The sequence below is a fragment of the Saccostrea echinata genome, unplaced genomic scaffold (assembly GCF_033153115.1).
Source record: "Saccostrea echinata isolate AGI-Se365-2 ecotype Australia unplaced genomic scaffold, CSIRO_AGI_Sech_v1 ptg000056l, whole genome shotgun sequence".
Lineage (NCBI taxonomy): Eukaryota > Metazoa > Mollusca > Bivalvia > Ostreida > Ostreidae > Saccostrea > Saccostrea echinata.
The window spans coordinates 15788864-15810858 of NW_026889805.1; the positions used below are offsets into that span (position 1 = coordinate 15788864).

The following is a 21995-nucleotide window of genomic DNA, read 5'->3' on the forward strand; positions in this document are numbered from 1 at the left end:
GTTTGACCTCCTCTGCCTAAAAATATACACAAAAATGCAAATAAAATTTTCTGAAAATGTGAGAATTAGTCTCAGTTATACCTATTATTATGAGAATACAACATCGACATAATATGCTACGCATCCTCATTGCGCACATGTCATTAATATTCATTAGAGAGCAGCTCAATGTGGCTTGGATGCTTGAAACATATTATAAATACATAAGGAGAAGTAACGTGTAAGTAATCTTTTTAAAAAAGATTCTTTTGAAATTCCGCTAGACTCTCAAGAACATGTACAACGTATATTATGTAGATAAATTGACTGGCACATAATCTTAAACTTGTAGTATATGAACACCCCTGAATAAAAAACATTCTACACAGAAAACATGTATAAATAACGTAAAAAGGGGGGTTGCATATTACCAGTTGTGTGTTTAATTGTTGGATTTTTTAAAGTATGTCATTCCTCTGTATAGCAATTTCTTTTGAAAGTTTAAAACAATGACATATAGGCCTAAATAAAAATAAATAAAAACAACATGTGATATAATACAGGAGAGTTAACAACAAATCAAACTCTTCTCTCCTCCACCACCCACTGAGTATACTTTTGGTAATAATCAAGGATGTACATGCGTGACCTTTTCATACAGAGATCCCTCCCTGCTGGTTCTGGAACGAAAGACAACTGTACGCTAATCGATTTATAGATATTTGACACACCAATAATACCTTTTGATTAAAAATTATATTACTAGCAATTCATACAAAGATTTTGAAGCAATGTTGCGATCATCTGGGTTGTGGAATTTGACCGAAAACTTTTTGGGAGTCAACAGTAAAGAAACTCGAGCAAATAATTGTGCAACTTAAATTTTAATATTGAAATGCATATCTCACTTTTTGATATATGTATGTAATAAAGTACATGTAGTACATGGTCTTAACTTTTGAGCAACGTGTGGTGATTTCATAAAATGTAGAAAAATTATACAGTCGTTTTACTTATGTGAATTAAAGCTTAATTTATGTTGTTTTTAATGTACCTGCGGTAGTCTATTTTGAATAGTCAAAATGCATATAAAAGAGTTAAGAAAATTTAAAATTATAAAATACAGGCACGTAGTATCATTTTTGAAAGTGGTGGGGGCAGCCAGAATTTTTTTTTTTTGACAACCTACCTGCCAAAGTCAAAAATCCTATTTCGTGTGTGTGTGTGTGGGGGGGGGGGGGAGGGGGGAGGGGGGCCTTCCACTTTCTTTTCGAAACACATTATAATACCAAATTACTTTGATTTAAACTGTCCTACAGCAAAGGGGGGACCAGATTTTCAGTGGACATTTACAAAAGAAGTAGGTTATGTTTGGAAAAAAAGGGGGGGGGGGGCAAGCCCCTACTGATGCTACGTGCCTGAAATATTTTCTAAGAATTTAAGGGTACATATAATAGTGTACGGAAGTAGTGAAATTCAACTGAACTGTAACGATATTGTAAGACCAAATTCAGGAAGACATACAAGATGAACTTAATTAGCTGGGACTTGGCTACACATGCATATTTATTTTCAATGCAGATTTTGACAATAATAAATTTTCACACGGTAATAAAACAAAGATTTCTTGAGGTTTATATTCATCACATGTTTTCTTATATTTATTCGTAGTCATGCTCGAAGTAAAACAAGACCTGGTTGATGCCATTGATACACATGTACAATATTGTTATAAAGCAAACTTTTAATTACTTGTACATGTATACGTACAAAATACAAATTGCATAGATTAGGCTTTTTAACTCATAATCTGAATTTTCAAAAACGTTAGATGTGCACATGAATAATCTTTTAAAAAAAGAATCTTGTATAAAATATGTTCCTTTAATGTTATTGAAGATTATTTTCATTTTATAATTATACAGTCATGTTCTTTTTTTATAACGACTATAGATTTGGGTAAAAAAGTGTTATTACAAAAACTGAGTGTTCGGAAAATAATTAAAATTTTATGCATACAAATTCGAAATGTAAAGATAAATTGTTATCTTGGAAAATATTTGTCAAACCTCGAGCTCCATAAAGAACATAATTTATTTGCATTATTCAAGAGTGATAAAACACATTCTATGTTCTTTCTATTTATTCTAATATCCATTTCCATTTTCTTATTTGTAACACTGTACGTAGATGTATTTAGTAATTCACTATATTTTTAAAATTTCTGATGTGTCATTATGGTCCAACGATTTGAAACTTTAATAAATACATAGATTCAGATTTTGCGACTCCAATCAATCCACGAACCAGATCCGCCACTGATGATATGTTTTACCAGTGCCAGGATCATTTGAGTAGAGTTTTGTTATTTTTAAGTATCAAAACACAAAACCACATGTACTACAGCACATAGAGTATATATATATTTCCCTTTAATTATCTGATCCTTTTTATTAAAAGTGAAAGCATTTATCAAGTAATCGCCATTACGAATGAGGGTAACTCTTATACCCTCAGGAATGTCTTGTTTTTTATTGAGTAGTTTATGACTGAAAATATGCGATATCACGGAAGGAATTCATAATAGTGTAGGCTGATATCCTCATATTGTATAAGTAAAAAATTTTTACTTATACAATATGAGGATATCAGCCTACACTATAATATAATTCAGGATTATGTACAACCCGAGATAATCAAGTAATTTACACATTTATTCTGAAATTGAGCCCTTTATAATGTTAATTACAGACTAATTCTATCGGACATTCATTCAATGATCAATTAAATTTATTTTGATAAGTATACTCTTCACGTCTTTTAGACATTCTAAGAAGGTTTTCATTTTGTTGTCCTCCGTTCTAGATCCGATCGTATCTAACTAATAAAAACTATGAAAGTACGTTTTGTATTATACATAAAGCATTAATTTACAATTCTTTAATTAACACCTTACTCAAAACAAAATAAATGTAATTCAGTATATCTATAAGATAAGAAAGCAGTAAAAGAAATCAGGTGATCGAAATTTATCGCTAGTAAATTAAACAGGGATAATTCCATTCTAATCAAAATTTATTAACCATAGTACTTCTTTTTATGAAATCTGAAAAACACCGAATATTCGAATCTTAAATTCATATTCGAATATCAACTCATCGAATGAATATTCGAATGTTCGAATATTCGTTGCCATCCCTAGTAAAAATACATGTATAATTAGAAATAAAATATTTTCTATGTTCAGGTAATCTCCACTTTTTAATCTTTTTGAAAATAAAAAAAAAATACTGAATAATTTTCTACTCCTAAATGAAAAAAAAAATCTTCCCAAATTAATTCATAATTAGAACAAATGAGAAGTACCAAAATAAATTATAATCAGAAATAATTCTGCCATCATTTTCATGAAGAATCCACTTTATTAATCGTTTTATTATACATGTGTTAATTTTATTTTATACAAGTACTTTCCGTTAAAGTTGTATCTATGAGTTAGAGATTTTTAAAAGGCCTTAGAGTATATATTTAAAAAAAAAACAATTCTATATCTTTTTTTTAAAAGCAAGATATGTTTATCGTTAGGAATTTAGAGTTTGCTACATGTATTACTTTTAGTTCGGAGTCGAGTGCATCATATGCAATGGTACTTTTTCCCCCCGCATTAACACAAACATGCGATTCCTTTCTTGCCACAATTTATGTCCGGCATCATATAATACCTCCATATTTTGGCTAGGATCTCGGTCAATATAAGAAAATATGATATCTCCGAGCAACTTTTAATTTTTTCTTACAGTTCACAAGAAAACACTTCATTCGTTCGATTGGCATCAGCTAGAAATCAGACCGAGTTTTAGCAAAGAAATATTGTTTGTTTGTTTGTATGTTGTTTAACGTCCCTCTCGAGAATTTTTCACTCATATGGAGACGCCACCACTTGCCGGTGGAGAGCTGCAAATTTTGTCCTATACTCGGCACTTACGGCCATTGAGCAGTGAGGGATCTTTTTCGTGCCAGCACCTACTGCGACACGGGACCTCGGTTTATACGGTCTCATCCGAAGGACCGGTCTCCACGTCCCACAGTGGGATTCGAACCCGCGACGTAAGGATCAACTCCTTACGCCGCGACTCTAGAGCAGACGCTCTAACCACTGCGCCACGCGGGCGACTAGCAAAGAAATAAAGAAGCAAACAAACATGCATATCATCGTCAACGCCATTTTCTCTCGATTACGTCCAACATTCATGAAGAGATAAAGAGTACAGAAAACCAAGAACACGATGAATATTCTATATGCATAATAATGATATGCGCAGCTGTATGCGCAGTAAAATTGTTTGTGTAATTTTTAGTTTCCTCTGCTCGTGCAGTTTTTGATTTTTATACCCCTTAATCGTGTAAAAAATTTCGGAATTCGTGTATTTTTCGTTCTGTTTGTGTAAAAATCTTTCAAACTATGTGCAATTTTTACCGATAAGTGCATTTTTATTTTACTCGTGTATATTTTTCATCAAGCTCGTGTATAAAATCATGATCGTTCTGCAGAAAATAATTTTGACGCAATCGGCGTGCCATAGTAAGGAATTTAAGCTGTTGAATTTTTATGCATTTAGGATAATGGCTTCCCTTTTTAACAAAGTCGTAATTATAACAGGTAAGTTTTTTCACTTATTCTATGGTTATAAATTTTCTGATGTTAAAAAAACTTAAGCAACTTATTTGTTTTTAGTCATTGCATGTAATATTTATAATATCCCCGTTTTCGATGTGACGTAAATGAGCCTCCCTGTAAAGGTTCGAGCAAATGGAATGGAAAACTAGTTTAAGGTTTTGCCAAAGGCCAAGATATCCAAAAATTTATTTTTACAATAGCTCCAAAACTATGTGAGGTATAATGTTAAAACTTTTACAGTTTATAAATATATCATTGATTAACAGATAGAAAGTATCACTTGAAAACAAAAATATTAAAAAAAAAATTTTTTGAGGGAAAAAAGTAAAAAAATTTGCATATTTTTAAAAAAAAAATGCACCTCCTTAATTCTGTACTTTTAGTGAAAACCATCATTGCAGAAATAATATATGTTTATCAGTGAAGGGCAAGTTGGACGTGAATGGTCTCTGAAAGGCTGTCATTGAAAGCATGACATGTATAAAGACAAGACCCCTATAAAATCCGTCATTTGCAATGTACTTTCGGTTTCAAATCTTAACATTTGGACAAAATGAACAGGGAAAACAACTTTTCAGAGGCTATAGAAGTCCAACTTGCCCTTCATTGATAAACATATATTGTTTCTGCAATGATGGCTTTCACTAAAAGTACGGAATTAATTAGGTGTATTTCTTTTAAATATATGCATTTTTTTAAAAAGAATTTTTCTCGATAAATATTTTTTTAAAGTTTTTGTTATCAAGTGATACTTTCTATCTGTTCATTAATGATATATTTATAAACTGTAAAAGTTTTAACTTTATAAATCACATAGTTTTGGAGCTACTGTACAAATAAAATTTTGGACATATTGAACTTTGGCAAAACCTTAAGTCTTACCATATTGAAGCAATGGAACAGTGTCCAGTAAACATTAGAGCAAGAGAGTCGTGTATCCGTTGTCATATATTTCGACAGTTGTGCTATGTTTGGATCTCATCCTTAAAAACAGCATACAATCAACATACTCAGATTCAAATATTGACTTTCTTGATTTTTGTTAAATTTGGATATTTGATAACAGGTGCTAATTCTGGAATAGGAGCTGCAACTGCACTTGCATTTGCCAAAGCTGGTGCAAGGTTAGTTTTAGCGGCACGGAATCTGGAGAAACTAAACAATGTAGCTAATGAATGCTCGGCAAAGGGACTACCACAAGAAAAGGCAAGTATATCGTAACGCAGGAAGTATGCATACACTAGATGAAATCCCGCGCAAGCGCGGGGAATTGAATTCATACTAGTTACTACCGACAGAAAATATTTTGTAGTTTCTACTGACAACCTACAGGATTATAGCAGGGAGAAATACTTTGTTCAAATTCCCGCATGAAGTAGATGTACGTCCCCCCCCCCCCCCCTTGTAAAAACTTTAAAATTAACAATTTCATTAATTGACGTTTATTGTGAAACCTCTTATACTATGTTATGGATATTGTACTTCAGATGCTCTTATTTCATTTCCGTCAAGAATAAAAGCAGTGAATATGCACATTTTACTGATAAATTGATTTGGGGGGAGGGGGGGTCAAAATTCACAGGTACTTGGGTCTTTGTTTATAAATATGTTTGCACCTTGCTGATATGTAAATAATGTACTTAACTTTTTTTTACATATCAATAAGGTACATACATATTTATGCACCAAGACTCAAATACCTGTGTAAAATTAGCTTTTAACGCCCTATGAATAGGCCGAGTATTTGATACAAAAGACTGTTTTCAGAAAAAAATGAAATGTATTGATTAAAGCACAAAATTTTACATCTTTAATTGTTTTGAACAATTCCTTATTCATTAATTTTCTCTTTACATGTAAGCAAGTTTATTACGAAGTACAAATTGTACTTCGGGTTCGTTGCCACGATGCTCTCAGTAAGGAATATATAAAATGTTTCAAAAAATGTTTCATGTTACAAATTTTACCGATAAATTTATAAGGAAAACCTACTACATACATGTATATATATATATATATATATATATATAGGTAATAGTCTTTCGATATATAAATATATTCACAACTTATAGTGTTATCAATGATTTACCATTATTTCAATGACCAATCACACAAAAGCCTTTTTTTATGTTATGCAGCACCTCGTTTTTTTAAACATCGGGCTCGATGCTATATGATGTTCTAGAAGCTTCCTTCAATATTAAGATCGGTGAATGACGAAAATAATTTACAAATTTCCCTTTTTAATCGGTTATCACAACTTATTTCTTTTATATCATTTAAATCAAGTTTTGAATGAATAATTCAGTGATGACGTTTTATGAAATAAATAAACGATTGCTTGTTGTCAGTTTCATTAAAAATTGCGAGCAACTTAGATCCGCCAACCGGAAACGCCACCGTACTCACGTTTTTGCTATTTCATGGCTGTTAAAAGAAAATAAAAGTAGACTTTTAATATAATGTACGAAACCTACTTTGCGAGTGAAATCTAAATATAGTTTACGGACATCATCTTGTATCTAGTGTATTGTTAGAGGAGTAAGTAAGAACTCTGGTGCACCCGTTTCGGAGTTTATTTGCAAAATTTATTAATTTCTAAGTATAGATTTTAGTAGGCTGCTTTGGCTGCGTTCTTGAACCAAAGGTACAGAGAATCAGTCTGTAGAATGTAGAAAGTGGTGGTAATTCCTGATAGACATTCACCTTTGAGTGAAAAATGTTTTTAAAAATCTAATTGAAATTGCATAAAAAGATCTTTAAAAAGACTGTCCTTTGGGGTAAGAAATAGTGGCACATCATCAATAAAATATTTAAAAAGTTTGAAAATAATGAGTTCATCCCTTTTCATTTTTTTTCCTCTTGATAATGGGCATAGGTATTAGTCAAAGGATGTGATGTCACGAATGAAGAAAATTTGAAAGGTTTGGTTGGATCGACTCTAGAGAAATACGGACAAATCGACGTACTGGTAAGCTGTTTCGGGGGCGGGGGTGGGGGTGGGTATTACATGTATTTTGTACTCAAACTCTCCAGTATTTAATTTATAAGCTAAGGTTAAATGAACATATTTACCCAAATCTGTTTTTAGTTAATAAATGCACAGATCTGTTATTAAAAAGTATATATCCATAATTAAAAGATTTTCTATTAATTTCATATAAAGTTGGTACAAGAAGGAAAAAGAAAAAAGAAAGAATTTGTTAAAATATGAATTAAAAACGATAACAAATAATGAAATGATATTTAATTTAGCAGATATTTTTCATTTAAGAACCCTCTCTACACTGAACACTAAAGAGTTCTGATTCTATGGTATTTTTCTGCAATTAGAGTGATCTGCCCTTAGATTTAAATTGTAATAAATTGAAATTTACAGTATATTACTCAATTTGTAATCAATTCAAGTATTCTTAACATTTTAAAAGGCCAAGATAAATTAATTGAACATGTTTTTTACATGTATTTTCTCTATGGGGGTAAACAACAGTGGTTTCTATTCACTGATACTGTGTTTGTTTGAACATTTTTTCCTGGGGGACAATCCACGTACCATATAATGAAAATTAAATAGAAAAGCTCAATATTAACACCTCTATACAATATATTTTTCTCATTGTCCAAAAAATATTTTGCACTGGTGCAGAGAGGGTTCTTAAGTTACCAACTATAAAAAAGCATCAAATATAATAAAGAACCATAGATTTTTGTTCAGGGATGGAAATAATCACAAATCAGTCAAATATCTTATGTTGGTTAAAGAAATTAAATGTCATTATTTCAACTTGGCAAACTGTTATGGCATACACGAACCTTGGTTAAGATTTATTTTGATTCATTTGTTATATTTTGAATTATGGATTCCTGTCTCGAGTTTTGATTCGAAAAACTTTTTATTCTAAATTAGTTACCTTTTCCTGTTGGGGAACAGAAAAAAAATCGTCATATTATTTTAAAAATTCAGGTGAACAATGCAGGGAGTGCTCGATACGTCAATTATCTTGAAACAACAAGGGATGTGTTCGATACTACCTTTAACCTCAACATCCGCGCCCCTTTTTTTCTCACCCAGATGTGTACTACTCACTTGCAGAAAACTAAAGGTAAAACTCGAAGCTGAAATGCAATTGCAAGTCACAATATATAAAATAAAGGTTGCAATACGGAGTTTGCTATTTTTATAGGATGTGTGGTAAATGTGTCAAGCCTTGCAGGACAACGTACTGTAAGTTAAACCAATTTTACGTTTAAAAGTGTTTTTGTATGAATATAAAAAGGAAAGTAGCATATTTTAGACTGTTATGCATATACTGGTTGCACATTCTGCTGTATGTACAATTTCAATCCTAGTATTTTATAAATACACTACTTTGCTTCCCCAGTTTCCGATTGCGATGGTGTACGGTATGAGTAAAGCAGCAATGGACCAGTTTACCAAGAATCTGGCTATTGGTCAGTTATTTTGTATAAATATTTCTCTTAATGCTTCCTATAGGTTTTTATTTCATTTCATTATGTAGAATTCTCCTTTATTTAATAGATTTGGCCAAAGAAAATGTTCGGGTTAATTCAGTTAAGTAAGTAATAAAGAGGAGAGAATTATTTCAAATTCGAGTTAAATAAGTTTTGTAGAATCTAGTTCAAGCTAATTTTCATTTATCTTTTCAGCCCTGGGTATATCAAGAGTCTGGAATTTCAGAAGAGAGCAGGAATGACGGAGCAAATCTACAACCAAGTATGCATATAGTATCAAAACAAAAATTAATTCATTAAATAAATAAAAATAAAAAAAACTAGATGATGTCATAAGAGAGAGTAAGTTTGTCTCATAATTTTTTTTCCTTCGTACCTGGGTAACTAGTCAAGAAGCAACAATACTTGTATCAATTTCAGCATAAAATGCGCAGATGAACATGGGGCCTATCGACCTTAATGAAGCATAAATTCTGTTTAAAACGAGTTTTGGATAGAAAATTTTGCATATTTTTGCCCTGAATTTAGCTCCTGGACGAACATCCGAATTACGAAACCTTATAACATATCAACAAGACACAATCAATCATATTCTAAAAGTAGATTTGGCTACTTCATAAAATGTAGGAGGAAATCATGAGTTCAGAGGAACATATAGTTTTTGTAGGGGAAAAAAAAACATTGTTGTGGTTTGTACCCCAATTTTCCTCCCCTTTGAAAGCAAAAATTCTGAAATCTTATTGCACATCTACAGAAAACTACCAATCACAGATCAAAAGCTGATTTGGCTATAGCATAAAATGTAAGAGGAGTTCTGGGAACCATTTTTTCTTGGGGGGGGGGGGATTTTTAGATTCCCCATTGGTCCCAAGGTGAAAATGGTAATTCCAAACTTTTATAGCACATCTACAGGACGTCGCCAATCACATTCCAAAAGATGATTTGCCAAAATTGCTTCAAAAAAAGATTGATTGTATGTTGTTTTACGTCTCGTTCGAGAATTTCACCCATATAGAGACGTCACCATATACCGGTGAAGGGTTTCAAATTTAGATCTTTACTCGGCACTTAGGGCCATTGAGCAGTGAGGGTTCTTTATCATGGCAACCCCTGTCGTGAGCACGGTGCCTCGGTTTTTAAATAAGGTCTCATCAGAAAGATCAGCAACTTTCACTTGAAAGTGCCGAGTGCTTGGCAAAGGCATCCGGAACACCTCGGGCCTTTCACAGAAAGGCCCGAGGTGTTCCGGATGTGGCAAAGGTAGAGTTGCTTCCGGCTTAGGTCTGCCGCAGCCGGGGTTTGAACCCACGACCTTCCAATCACGGAGCGTAAAAAAAAGAGAAGTTTAAGGAAGAAGAATTTGTAGAAAAAACGTCGCTTATCAAATCCTTATAAGCCCCAGGGTGAAAATGAAAATTTCAAAATCTTTTTGCACATCTACAGCACATCACATTTTGTATTTCAAAATATAAAACTTTTTTTTTATACACAGAAGGCTTCTTTTCGAAAATTATTTTATGGGTTAGTTCCGGTCTATATCAGACAGACTGTTTAAATCTTTGTTTAGTTTACTGAGTGTCATATATTGCATAAATATGTTATCATCGTCGATAATAAACAATTCTATTGTATGTTGCAGTTAATAGAAAAGCAGAAGGAACTGCAGCCTCTGACGGGAGCCGTTGAACCGGAAGAGGTTGCCAAGGTGATCCTGTTTCTAGCCTCGGACCAATCATCATCGATCACAGGAGAACTAATTTATGTGGATGGAGGGCGTCACGTCTTAATGCCCCTGTGATGTAAATTACATTTTTGGTTTATAGAATAATATGGCCTGAGAGATTTTCGGACTTTCAGATTTTATGTCAATTGCCCCCCTAAAGTGAAAATCAAAATCTATGCCTCCCTCGCTTATCTTTCACAGCCTTGATTCTACTCTGAATGGAGTTCTTCAGTGCATTTATCTTTTACAAATATTATTAAACCATTCCAACGATGCAGCCCTTAGCTGGTGGAGCGACATGCAAACAATAAATTTTAGTTTTAAAATGCACATTTTAAAGAATCCAGACATACAAACGGTAGAGAAATAACTAAAGAAAATCTGCATTGTGACTTTTTTATGTAAAATTATGCATCTGGGGATGCATAATCAATAATAATGCTTTGGATGTTGGTTTCTGGGATTAATAATGGTGCTATTTTTATAACGAGATCCATCCCAAAGTGAATACAAATCCAACAATAGCCAATCTTGCAAAGACGTTGCATTGGAGAATACATACATCATGTTTCAGATTTTGCTTGATGACCTTCATTTCACAGCTTCAGGATTAATCATTCTGGTAATGGTAAATCTCACGTAATCCAAATTTTGAATATGCATTTACATATGAAATATTTATTTGCCAAATGGTTGTAATTAGATTTTTTTAAAAAATGATATCAATTTGGAGCCAAAAAGCGGAGTTTGTCTGTTTCAACTCCTTAATTATTACCCTTTTATTAAGGTCAATTTCCTTTGTGATAAAAGTTTTTAGAAAAGCAGTCATTGACAGCAGCCATTGACCGGGGGGGGGGGGGGGGTTGCCATGATGAAGCCAGTTAGCATCAGTCACCAGTAACCTATTTTTATAGTTGGAGAGGACATGCTAAGGAACCTCTGCAAAGGAATACTGTGGAATCATCACTGTTCGTGGGGGACCAATTAATCTTTATGGATTTCGTGGGTCACCCTTACCCACGAATTAATGTCCACAGAACTATAACGTTGTCAATATATTGGTTCATTGAGTCTTCTGTATAAACAGCTCACCAACGAAATTGTCCTTTTGAATCAGTAAAATTTCGGTTGCCCACAAACCGTGACCTCTATGAATTAAAATTATTCCACAGTAGATATTGGTAAATTGAAGCAAAAAGCTGATCATGAAAAAGTAACAACATGTATATGTTTTCTAGACGTTTCCTGTTAAAGTCTGAAATCTAATTCTATGACTGTTTATATTCAGTAATTCTCAGTGGAAGTGACAGTTTTTCATACATCAACTGTCAGATCTTTTTCATGCTATAGATATAGGACTATGTAGATAAAATGTATGATTTTTTAATATTTCCCATGCAAATATTTTACATTGTATACGCTATAACATATAATAAACAATCAGTAGAAAATTTATTATTGCACATTATTTGACTAAACATTTTTGCAGGAATGTAAATGTATTAATATCCTTAGGCATCACAATCACATACAAAAAAAATCACTGAACACAATGTGTACTTTATAGCTACAGAAAAAAAATATACACATAGGGTAATTAGTAACATCAGTAAGGCTTAGTATGTGTGCTGAATTGAAATGTGACTAAATGGAATGTAAATGGCATACATTTCTTATAGAAATGATACATTGTCAAATATCAAGTAAAATAAATGGTTATCACAGAAATTGTGTATTATTTTTTACGTTTACCTTCAAGGCTCAATTCTAAAGAAGAAAATATTTTTAAAAATCTAGATAGTACATCAAAAACATCTTCAAAATTGTAACAACTAAAAATACAATTTGTATGTTACATAAAATTTCCTTTTCTCAAAATTATTAATAATTGAACAACAAAAATTTTTTTTGGCTGCTGATTGTTACATGTATCTATAGACATGGCCTCACCATTAAAAAGTGCTCAACTGATGCAGGCGAGCAGAAGGCACAAGAATTTGGCGACAAGGAATTTTGGAGAATCATTTTTTCTCTTAATAATAAATAGAACTAAATCCTTGACGAATCATTCTGTGGTTGCCTTGCTATCATCTGGACACTTAATTGACTTAAGAGTCCGGAGCAGGAGAGTGATACTGTCTCTAGATGTTTTAATCTGAGCCTCGACAAACGTAGACAATGCCTCCCCAAAGGCCAAAAGTCTCTGTTGCCTGAAGGACTTCAACTACAACAGAATTGAATGGACACTATTCATTCTAGTGTCAAATGTTTTGAAGCAGAGGGAAAAAAAGCATAAATAGGATTAAATATATGTTGTGATACATATCTATACATGTACCAGATACTACTGATTACTTTTTATCAATCAAGTAATCCAACCAAAATTATCCAAATTGTAAACACATGAAAATCTGTTGTTAAATTTATCCAAATTTGAATTTAAGAAATAAACGATTTCCTTTTTTGCAGCCTCTTGATTTACAAAACATTGTAAAACTTGAGATCTTAATTTACCTCCTGTCGGGCAGTGTCTGAGCATTCTTCAAATGATTTCTCAGTGGTAAGTTTGACCTCCTCTGCCTAAAAATATACACAAAAATGCAAATAAAATTCTCTGAAAATGTGAGAATTAGTCTCAGTTATACCTATTATTTTTATTTAAACTTAATCATGCTCACTGCTGTTCTTTTGTTTGGCTTGGCTTTCTCTAGAGACTTGTTGGCATCTTCATATGTCACCAGCAAACAAGTCCTCCTAAATAACATCTCCTACAAAACAGGATAGAGAGGACTGTCGTAACCAAAGGGGTATTTATTCTTATGATTTGGTTTTTAGGTCACCTTTGATTTGATTTCATGAAGGGGAAGGTCAAAAAAATCTGCTGTTTCTAAACTACATGCACCTTCACACTTTCCAACTACTTGGCATACAGATCAAGATGAACTCCCAAGCTTTTTTCATCATTTCTAGACATAACTTCCAGGCCATGCTGAAATATAGAAGAAAACATGGCTATAAGGCAGCCATCTATTTACAACAAAAATTCTCAAATCTATATTCAAGATGAAAGCACCATATACTAGGAGATAGGTGTGAAAGGGAGGGAGGTGGGAGGGATGCTGCAAATGAAATGAGAAGAAATGAAAACAAATCCATCCTACATTTAGTTGTTTTTGTGTTCAAGGTAAATGTAAGGAGATGCTAGAAACTGAACCTCATATTGTCTTATAAAAATATATGTATATACCCCAGAAGTCAATTTCAAGTTAATTATATATTTTCTGTCATATTTAAAAAGAAATTTCACAATAGGGGAATATCAGCCATGATTGTGTAGGTATTAATTTTTCTTAAAGATGCTAAATAAATAAAGTAACATGCTTTTTTAAAAGAAGTGAATTAATCACCTTGACATTTTCTGCACCTTCACCAAGAATCAACTGGTATCTGGAAATCAAAATTTCAAATGCTATCACAGATGTGTCATATTTTGTAACAAGAAATATTTTACACTAAATGCCATTTGGGTATAAAATGAGAGAAAACAAATGTAACCTGTTCATCTCTTTTTGAGAGTCATCTGTAAACGGAATGGTCTCCTTGAGTACCGTTGTTAAGTGACCATAACAGTTGGCTAATCCTAGAAAAATCAGGATTTTTAAGATAATAATATTTCAGATTGCAATTCTCTTGTAAGCCAAAGATTACTGATTTATGGCACATTGATACATTTATTTGAAGATATGTTCATATACCCACTCATTTGTGCAAACAACATCTTGTTGAAATTCCATTTTAAAAAAATCCATTAAAAATGTCTTGCACACATTGAATATTATATTAGAAGTACATGCAACATTAAATTGAGTACAACATAGTGATGAAATGACCATATATAATTCTAACACATTATTTTACCAGAGAAGACTCTTTCATACAAGCTGCATATTTAGTGGCCCAATCCCGCTGTGTCTGGAAGTATTCATCTACATCCTATAGAACAAACAGTTTATTTATCTTCATACTAGGTACTAACACTTCTGTTTTCTTTCATGCAGATGACATTATTTATACGTTATTAATGATCGTGACTTGCCCTGTGTTGGCCTTTCCTTGCCTCATCCACTGCCTGGGAGACTCGCATAAACAAACTCTTCTTCAGTTTGGTCCTCACTGCTGCCTAAAAATAATCTGTCAATATACTCATGCTTCCATAATTAAAATACCTAAAGTTGATGCATCAGTCCATTTTTTTAAAAAATGTAAATGCTGGAATAGTATTTGTGCTTCATTATTTACAGAATTCATACTTTGGCACCACCCAAATTATAAACTCTAAGGCATGTCACATTTAATAACACTGATAGCACCAATAGCTCTAAAAGTGCATGACCTATGCTTGCCCTAATTTTGGAATACACTAAACAGTACATTTACAGTTCTCAGAAGTAAAACATACCTCTTTCTCACAAAGAAACTTCTTCAGTAATTCACTTTTTCCAAACTTTTCATGGGAAATCACCATTTTCAGGTATCTGAAAAAAGTATAGCTACGGGTTCTAAAAAATCCCCTTTTCAAGTAAAAAGAGTTTTTTTTTAAAAAGATAAATGTTTTATCAATGAAATAGATACAATAACAACAGAAATGAAAATTGTCTTTTCTTTAAAATCTATGAACTTTGAACCCATGCTCTATACAACAATCATTTTAGCTTTGCTATGGAGATAGTGAGTAACGAAGCAAAGACGTGAATTTTAAGGTCTGATTATATAATATCTTTTTCTATCAAACCTTTCTACATTCCTACAGTCTTTGTGAAACTCATCAGCCATGATGATATTGGCATCACTGCCTAGCTGCTTCTTTGTTTTGGACTCGGCAGCCTTGGCATCATATTCTGCCTTTGCAGGAAGGGGAGGGATCTAAAAGAGGTGAATTTAATAAATCAGTTTGTCACATAAAGGCTCAGAGTCACAAGTAACTTGAGATAAATAAGTGTAACTTCCTTTGTTGCTAGCCTTTTAATCCTATAAGAGGAAGAATGTAAAGTGATAGCAAGGAAATATTTAAATGTATCATTCAGAGATACGGATGTGTTGTGATGAGACCATATCAAGATTTGCAAAATTTTAGTAAAAGAATGTCAATTTTTCATAAACATGTTTTAACACTTACAATGCAGCCCACAACTCCATCTTCAGTCATTAAGCAATGCTGTAGCCATTCTAAGTCTTCATACTCGCGGACTACTTCTTCAGACTCCTCACTACCCAACTATATTTAAAAACAACCAGAAGTCTCTGATGAGACTGTAGCTCTACTGGTTTGTACTTAAAGCAAAGGAAAAGCAAAGTAGGACTTGGCTTGAAACTTTGCAACTGCATTAAATAGAATAATGATCCTTGGTTAAGTCTCTTTTGGCAAGATTTATTGCAATCAGACTAAAACTGTCTGTCTATCAGAGTTTTTCTCTGTGTATATTTGCTCGAAAAATCTCAAATGATCGACTTCAATTATCCAAATAGATTACCAGAAATATTTGATTACAGATCACTTCATTCAAAAACTTGGAAGTGTGGCTATTTGACCAAGATGAACATCGTTTCACGCATCTGCCTAACAACCCACTACAAAGGTTTCATCACAACCGGTTGAGTAGTGACTGCAAACACTGGCGGTCAAAAAGTATTTGATGCTAGAGAAAAAAAAACGGTTAAAAAAAACTTTTCCCATACTACGACTGAGGAACAAAATTATGCCTCATAATTGACTTTACAAATTACATCCAAGTGCGTTAATTGACTCAGCAAACAGTAGTTGCTGTCATATTTATGAATGTTAGTGATGCCTGCAGTAGATATATGTAATTGATAAACAAAATTAAGCTAAATCTTTTCTCATTAAATCGAGTTGCCTAGTTACGCAGGCGGTAAGGAACCTGTTGAATTACGTTGTTTATGCATTTAGGATGATGGCTTCCCTTTTTAACAAAGTCATAATTATAACAGGTAAGTTTTTTCACTTATTCTATGGTTATAAATTTTCTGATGTTAAAAAAACTTTAGCAATTTATTTGTTTTTAGTCATTGCATGTAATACATGTATTTATAATATCCCCTTTTTTCGATGTGACGTAAATGAGCCTCCCTGTAAAGGTTCAAGCAAATGGAATGGAAAACTAGTTTGTCTTACCATATTGAAGCAATGGAACAGTGTCCAGTAAACATTAGAGCAAGGGAGTCGTATATCCGTAATGTTGTCATATGTTTCCACAGTTGTGTTATGTTTTGATCTCATCCTTAAAAACAGCATACAATCAACATATTCAAATTCAGATATTGACTTTCTTGATTTTTGTTAAATTTGGATATTTGATAACAGGTGCTAATTCTGGAATAGGAGCTGCAACTGCACTTGCATTCGCCAAAGCTGGTGCAAGGTTAGTTTTAGCGGCACGGAATCTGGAGAAACTAAACAATGTAGCTAATGAATGCTCGGCTAAGGGACTACCACAAGAAAAGGCAAGTATATCGTAACTCAGCAAGTATGTATACATTTTAGTAGGCTGCTTTGGCTGCGTTCTTGAACCAAAGGTACAGAGAATCAGTCTCGTTTAAAGTAGAAAGTGGTGGTAATTCCTGATAGACATTCACCTTTGAGTGAACAATGTTTTTTAAAAATCTAACTCAAATTGCATAAAAAGATCTTTAAAAAGACTGCCCTTTGGGGTAAGAAATAGTGGCACATCACAAATAAAATTTTTAAAAAGTTTGAAAATAATGAGTCCATCCCTTTTCATTTTTTTTTCCTCTTGATAATGGGCATAGGTGTTAGTCAAAGGATGTGATGTCACGAATGAAGAAAATTTGAAAGGTTTGGTTGGATCGACTCTAGAGAAATACGGACAAATCGACGTACTGGTAAGCTGTTTCGGGGGCGGGGGTGGGGTGGGTGGGTATAACATGTATTTTTGTACTCAAACCCTCCAGTATTTGATTTATAAGCTAAGGTTAAATGAACATATTTACCCAAATCTGTTTTTAGTTAATAAATGCACAGATCTGTTATTAAAAAGTATATATCCATCATTAAAAGATTTTCTATTAATTTCATATAAAGTTGGTACAAGAAGGAAAAAGAAAAAAAGAAAGGATTTGTTAAAATATGAATTAAAAACGATAACAAATAATGAAATGATATTTAATATAACAGATATTTTTCATTTAAGTCATCAACTATAAAAAGGCATCAAATATGATAAAGAACCATAGATTGTTGTTCAGGGATGGAAATAATTACAAATCAGTCAAATATTTTATATTGGTTAAAAAACTGAAATATCATTATTCCAACTTGGCAAACTGTTATGGCATACACGAACCTTGGTTAAGATTTATTTTGATTCATTTGTTATATTTTGAATTATGGATTCCTGTCTCGAGTTTTGATTCAAAAAACTTTTTATTCTAAATTAGTTACCTTTTCCTGTTGGGGAACAGAAAAAAAAATCGTCATATTATTTTAAAAATTTAGGTGAACAATGCAGGGAGTGGTCGATACGTCAATTATCTTGAAACAACAAGGGATGTGTTCGATACTACCTTTAACCTCAACATCCGCGCCCCTTTTTTTCTCACCAAGATGTGTACTACTCACTTGCAGAAAACTAAAGGTAAAAATCGAAGCTGAAATTCAATTGCAAGTCACAATATTTAAAATAAAGGTTGCAATACGGAGTTTGCTATTTTTATAGGATGTGTGGTAAATGTGTCAAGCCTTGCAGGACAACGTACTGTAAGTTAAACCAATTTTACATTTAAAAGTGTTTTTGTATGAATATAAAAAGGAAAGTAGCATATTTTAGACTGTTATGCATATACTGGTTGCACATTCTGCTGTATGTACAATTTCAATCCTAGCAATTTATAAAAACACTACTTTGCTTCCACAGTTTCCGATTGCGATGGTGTACGGTATGAGTAAAGCAGCAATGGACCAGTTTACCAGGACTCTCGCTATTGGTCAGTTATTTTGTATAAATATTTCTCTTAATGCTTCCTATAGGTTTTTATTTTATTTCATTATGTAGAATTCTCCTTTATTTAATAGATTTAGCCAAAGAAAATGTTCGGGTTAATTCAGTTAAGTAAGTAATAAAGAGGAGAGAATTATTTCAAATTGGAGTTAAATAAGTTTTGTAGAATCTAGTTCAAGCTAATTTTCATTTATCTTTTCAGCCCTGGGGTTATCAAGAGTTTTGAATTTCAGAAGAGAGCAGGAATGACGGAGCAAATCTACAACCAAGTATGCATATAGTATCAAAACAAAAATTAATTCATTAAATAAATAAAAATAAAAAAAACTAGATGATGTCATAAGAGAGAGTAAGTTTGTCTCATAATTTTTGTTTTCCTTCGTACCTGGGTAACTAGTCAAGAAGCAACAATACTTGTATCAATTTCAGCATAAAATGCGCAGATGAACATGGGGCCTATCGACCTTAATGAAGCATAAATTCTATTTAAAACGAGTTTTGGATAGAAAATATTGCATATTTTTACCCTGAATTTAGCTCCTGGACGAAAATGCGAATTACGAAACCTTATAACATATCAACAAGACACAATCAATCATATTCTAAAAGTAGATTTGGCTACTTCATAAAATGTAGGAGGAAATCATGAGTTCAGAGGAACATATAGTTTTTGTAGGAAAAAAAACATTGTTGTGGTTTGTACCCCAATTTTCCTCCCCTTTGAAAGCAAAAATTCTGAAATCTTATTGCACATCTACAGAAAACTACCAATCACAGATCAAAAGCTGATTTGGCTATAGCATAAAATGTAAGAGGAGTTTTGGGAACCATTTTTTCTTGGGGGGGGATTTTTGGATTCCCCATTGGTCCCAAGGTGAAAATGGTAATTCCAAACTCTTATAGCACATCTACAGGACGTCGCCAATCACATTCCAAAAGATGATTTGCCTATTGCTTCAAAAAAAAGATTGATTGTATCTTGTTTTACGTCTCGTTCGAGAATTTCACTCATATAGAGACGTCACCATATACCGGTGAAGGGTTTCAAATTTAGATCTTTACTCGGCACTTAGGGCCATTGAGCAGTGAGGGTTCTTTATCGTGGCAACCCCTGTCGTGACCACGGTGCCTCGATTTTTAAATAAGGTCTCATCAGAAAGACCAGCAACTTTCACTTGAAAGTGCCGAGTGCTTGGCAAAGGCATCCGGAACACCTCTAGGTGTTCCGGATGTGGCAAAGGTAGAGTTGCTTCCGACTTAAGTCAGCCGCAGCCGGGTTTGAACCCACGACCTTCCAATCACGGAGCGTAAAAAAAAAAGAGAAGTTTAAGAATTTGTAGAAAAAACGTCGCTTATCAAATCCTTATAAGCCCCAGGGTGAAAATGAAAATTTCAAAATCTTTTTGCACATCTACAGCACATCACATTTTGTATTTCAAAATATAAAACTTTTTTTTTATACACAAAACGCTTCTTTTCGAAAATTATTTTATGGGTCAGTTCCGGTCTATATCAGACAGACTTAAAAAAAATACACAATACACTGAATACTTCATCCTGAAACATCCTTAAAAGTAATGGGGCCGAGTCATTTTTTTTAATTTGACTCGATGCGCAAAGATGTTTAAATCTTTGTTTAGTTTACTGAGTGTCATATATTGCATAAATATGTTATCATCGTCGATAATAAACAATTTTATTGTATGTTGCAGTACATAGAAAAGCAGAAGGAACTGCAGCCTCTGACGGGAGCTGTTGAACCGGAAGAGGTTGCCAAGGTGATCCTGTTTCTAGCCTCGGACCAATCATCATCGATCACAGGAGAACTAATTTATGTGGATGGAGGGCGTCACGCCGTAATGCCCCTGTGATGTAAATTACATTTTTGGTTTATAGAATAATATGGCCTGAGAGATTTTCGGACTTTCAGATTTTATGTCAATTGCCCCCCTAAAGTGAAAATCAAAATCTCCTATGCCTCCCTCGCTTATCTTTCACAGCCTTGATTCTACTCTGAATGGAGTTCTTCAGTGCATTTATCTTTTACAAATATTATTAAACCATTCCAACGATGCAGCCCTTAGCTGGTGGAGCGACATGCAAACAATAAATTTTAGTTTTAAAATGCACATTTTAAAGAATCCAGACATACAAACGGTAGAGAAATAACTAAAGAAAATCTGCATTGTGACTTTTTTATGTAAAATTATGCATCTGGGGATGCATAATCAGTAATGATGCTTTGGATGTTGGTTTTTGGGATTAATAATGGTGCTATTTTTATAACGAGATCCATCCCAAAGTGAATACAAATCCAACAATAGCCAAACTTGCAAAGATTGGAGAATACATACATCATGTTTCAGATTTTGCTTGATGACCTTCATTTTACAGCTTCAGGACTAATCATTCTGGTAATGGTAAATCTTACGTAATCCAAATTTTGAATATGCATTTACATATTAAATATTTATTTGGCAAATGGTTGTAATTAGATTTTTTTTAAAAATGATAACAATTTGGAGCCAAAAAGCGGAGTGTGTCTATTTCAACTCCTTAATTATTACCCTTTTATTAAGGTCAATTTCCTTTGTGATAAAAGTTTTTAGAAAAGCAGTCATTGACAGCAGCCATTGATCAGGGGGAGGTTGCCATGATGAAGCCAGTTAGCATCAGTCACCTTATTTTTATAGTTGGAGAGGTCATGCTAAGGAACCTCTGCAAAGGGGGACCAATTAATCTTTATGGATTTCATGGGTCACCCTTACCCACGTTTTAATGTCCACAGAACTATAACATTTGTCAATACATTGGTTCATTGAGTCTTCTGTATAAACAGCTCACCAACGAAATTGTCCTTTTGAATCAGTAAAATTTCGGTTGCCCACAAACCGTGACCTCTCTGAATTAAAATTATTCCACAGTAGATATTGGTAAATTGAAGCAAAAAGCTGATCATGAAAAAGTAACAACATGTATATGTTTTCTAGACGTTTCCTGTTAAAGTCTGAAATCTAATTCTATGACTGTTTATATTCAGTAATTCTCAGTGGAAGTGACAGTTTTTCATACATCAACTGTCAGATCTTTTTCATGCTATAGATAT

At 33.1% G+C, this 21995-nt stretch overlaps 2 protein-coding genes and 1 pseudogene across 2 annotated transcripts; 2 read left to right on the top strand and 1 right to left on the bottom strand.

The window, feature by feature from the left end:
• The first annotated feature begins 4457 nt into the window (after nucleotides 1–4457).
• Nucleotides 4458–11239, top strand: LOC133173047 (3-oxoacyl-[acyl-carrier-protein] reductase FabG-like). The gene is made up of 9 exons (XM_061307958.1): nucleotides 4458–4639; nucleotides 5724–5863; nucleotides 7536–7628; nucleotides 8622–8760; nucleotides 8842–8882; nucleotides 9040–9109; nucleotides 9198–9234; nucleotides 9326–9392; nucleotides 10770–11239. Exons 1-9 carry the CDS (start codon nucleotides 4516–4518, stop codon nucleotides 10926–10928), a joined length of 870 nt encoding a protein of 289 aa, XP_061163942.1. The 5' UTR covers nucleotides 4458–4515; the 3' UTR covers nucleotides 10929–11239.
• A 1664-nt stretch (nucleotides 11240–12903) lies between these two features.
• On the bottom strand, nucleotides 12904–16681 carry LOC133173905 (sorting nexin-5-like; annotated as a pseudogene).
• Nucleotides 16682–16693: 12 nt separating this feature from the next.
• Nucleotides 16694–21371, top strand: LOC133173057 (3-oxoacyl-[acyl-carrier-protein] reductase FabG-like). Its single transcript, XM_061307970.1, has 9 exons — nucleotides 16694–16862; nucleotides 17236–17375; nucleotides 17682–17774; nucleotides 18388–18526; nucleotides 18608–18648; nucleotides 18806–18875; nucleotides 18964–19000; nucleotides 19092–19158; nucleotides 20602–21371. The coding sequence occupies exons 1-9, from the start codon at nucleotides 16823–16825 to the stop codon at nucleotides 20758–20760; spliced, it is 786 nt and encodes a 261-aa protein (XP_061163954.1). The 5' UTR covers nucleotides 16694–16822; the 3' UTR covers nucleotides 20761–21371.
• Nucleotides 21372–21995: the final 624 nt, after the last annotated feature.

Coding starts and splice junctions, on each gene's coding strand:
- LOC133173047 (XM_061307958.1), top strand. CDS start 4,516: ATGATCGTTCTGCAGAAAATAATTTTGACGCAATCGGCGTGCCATAGT. Junction 7,629..8,621: donor ACGGACAAATCGACGTACTG/GTAAGCTGTTTC, acceptor TTAAAAATTCAG/GTGAACAATGCAGGGAGTGC. Junction 8,883..9,039: donor GCCTTGCAGGACAACGTACT/GTAAGTTAAACC, acceptor TTGCTTCCCCAG/TTTCCGATTGCGATGGTGTA.
- LOC133173057 (XM_061307970.1), top strand. CDS start 16,823: ATGATGGCTTCCCTTTTTAACAAAGTCATAATTATAACAG. Junction 16,863..17,235: donor CAAAGTCATAATTATAACAG/GTAAGTTTTTTC, acceptor ATTTGATAACAG/GTGCTAATTCTGGAATAGGA. Junction 19,159..20,601: donor CGGAGCAAATCTACAACCAA/GTATGCATATAG, acceptor TGTATGTTGCAG/TACATAGAAAAGCAGAAGGA.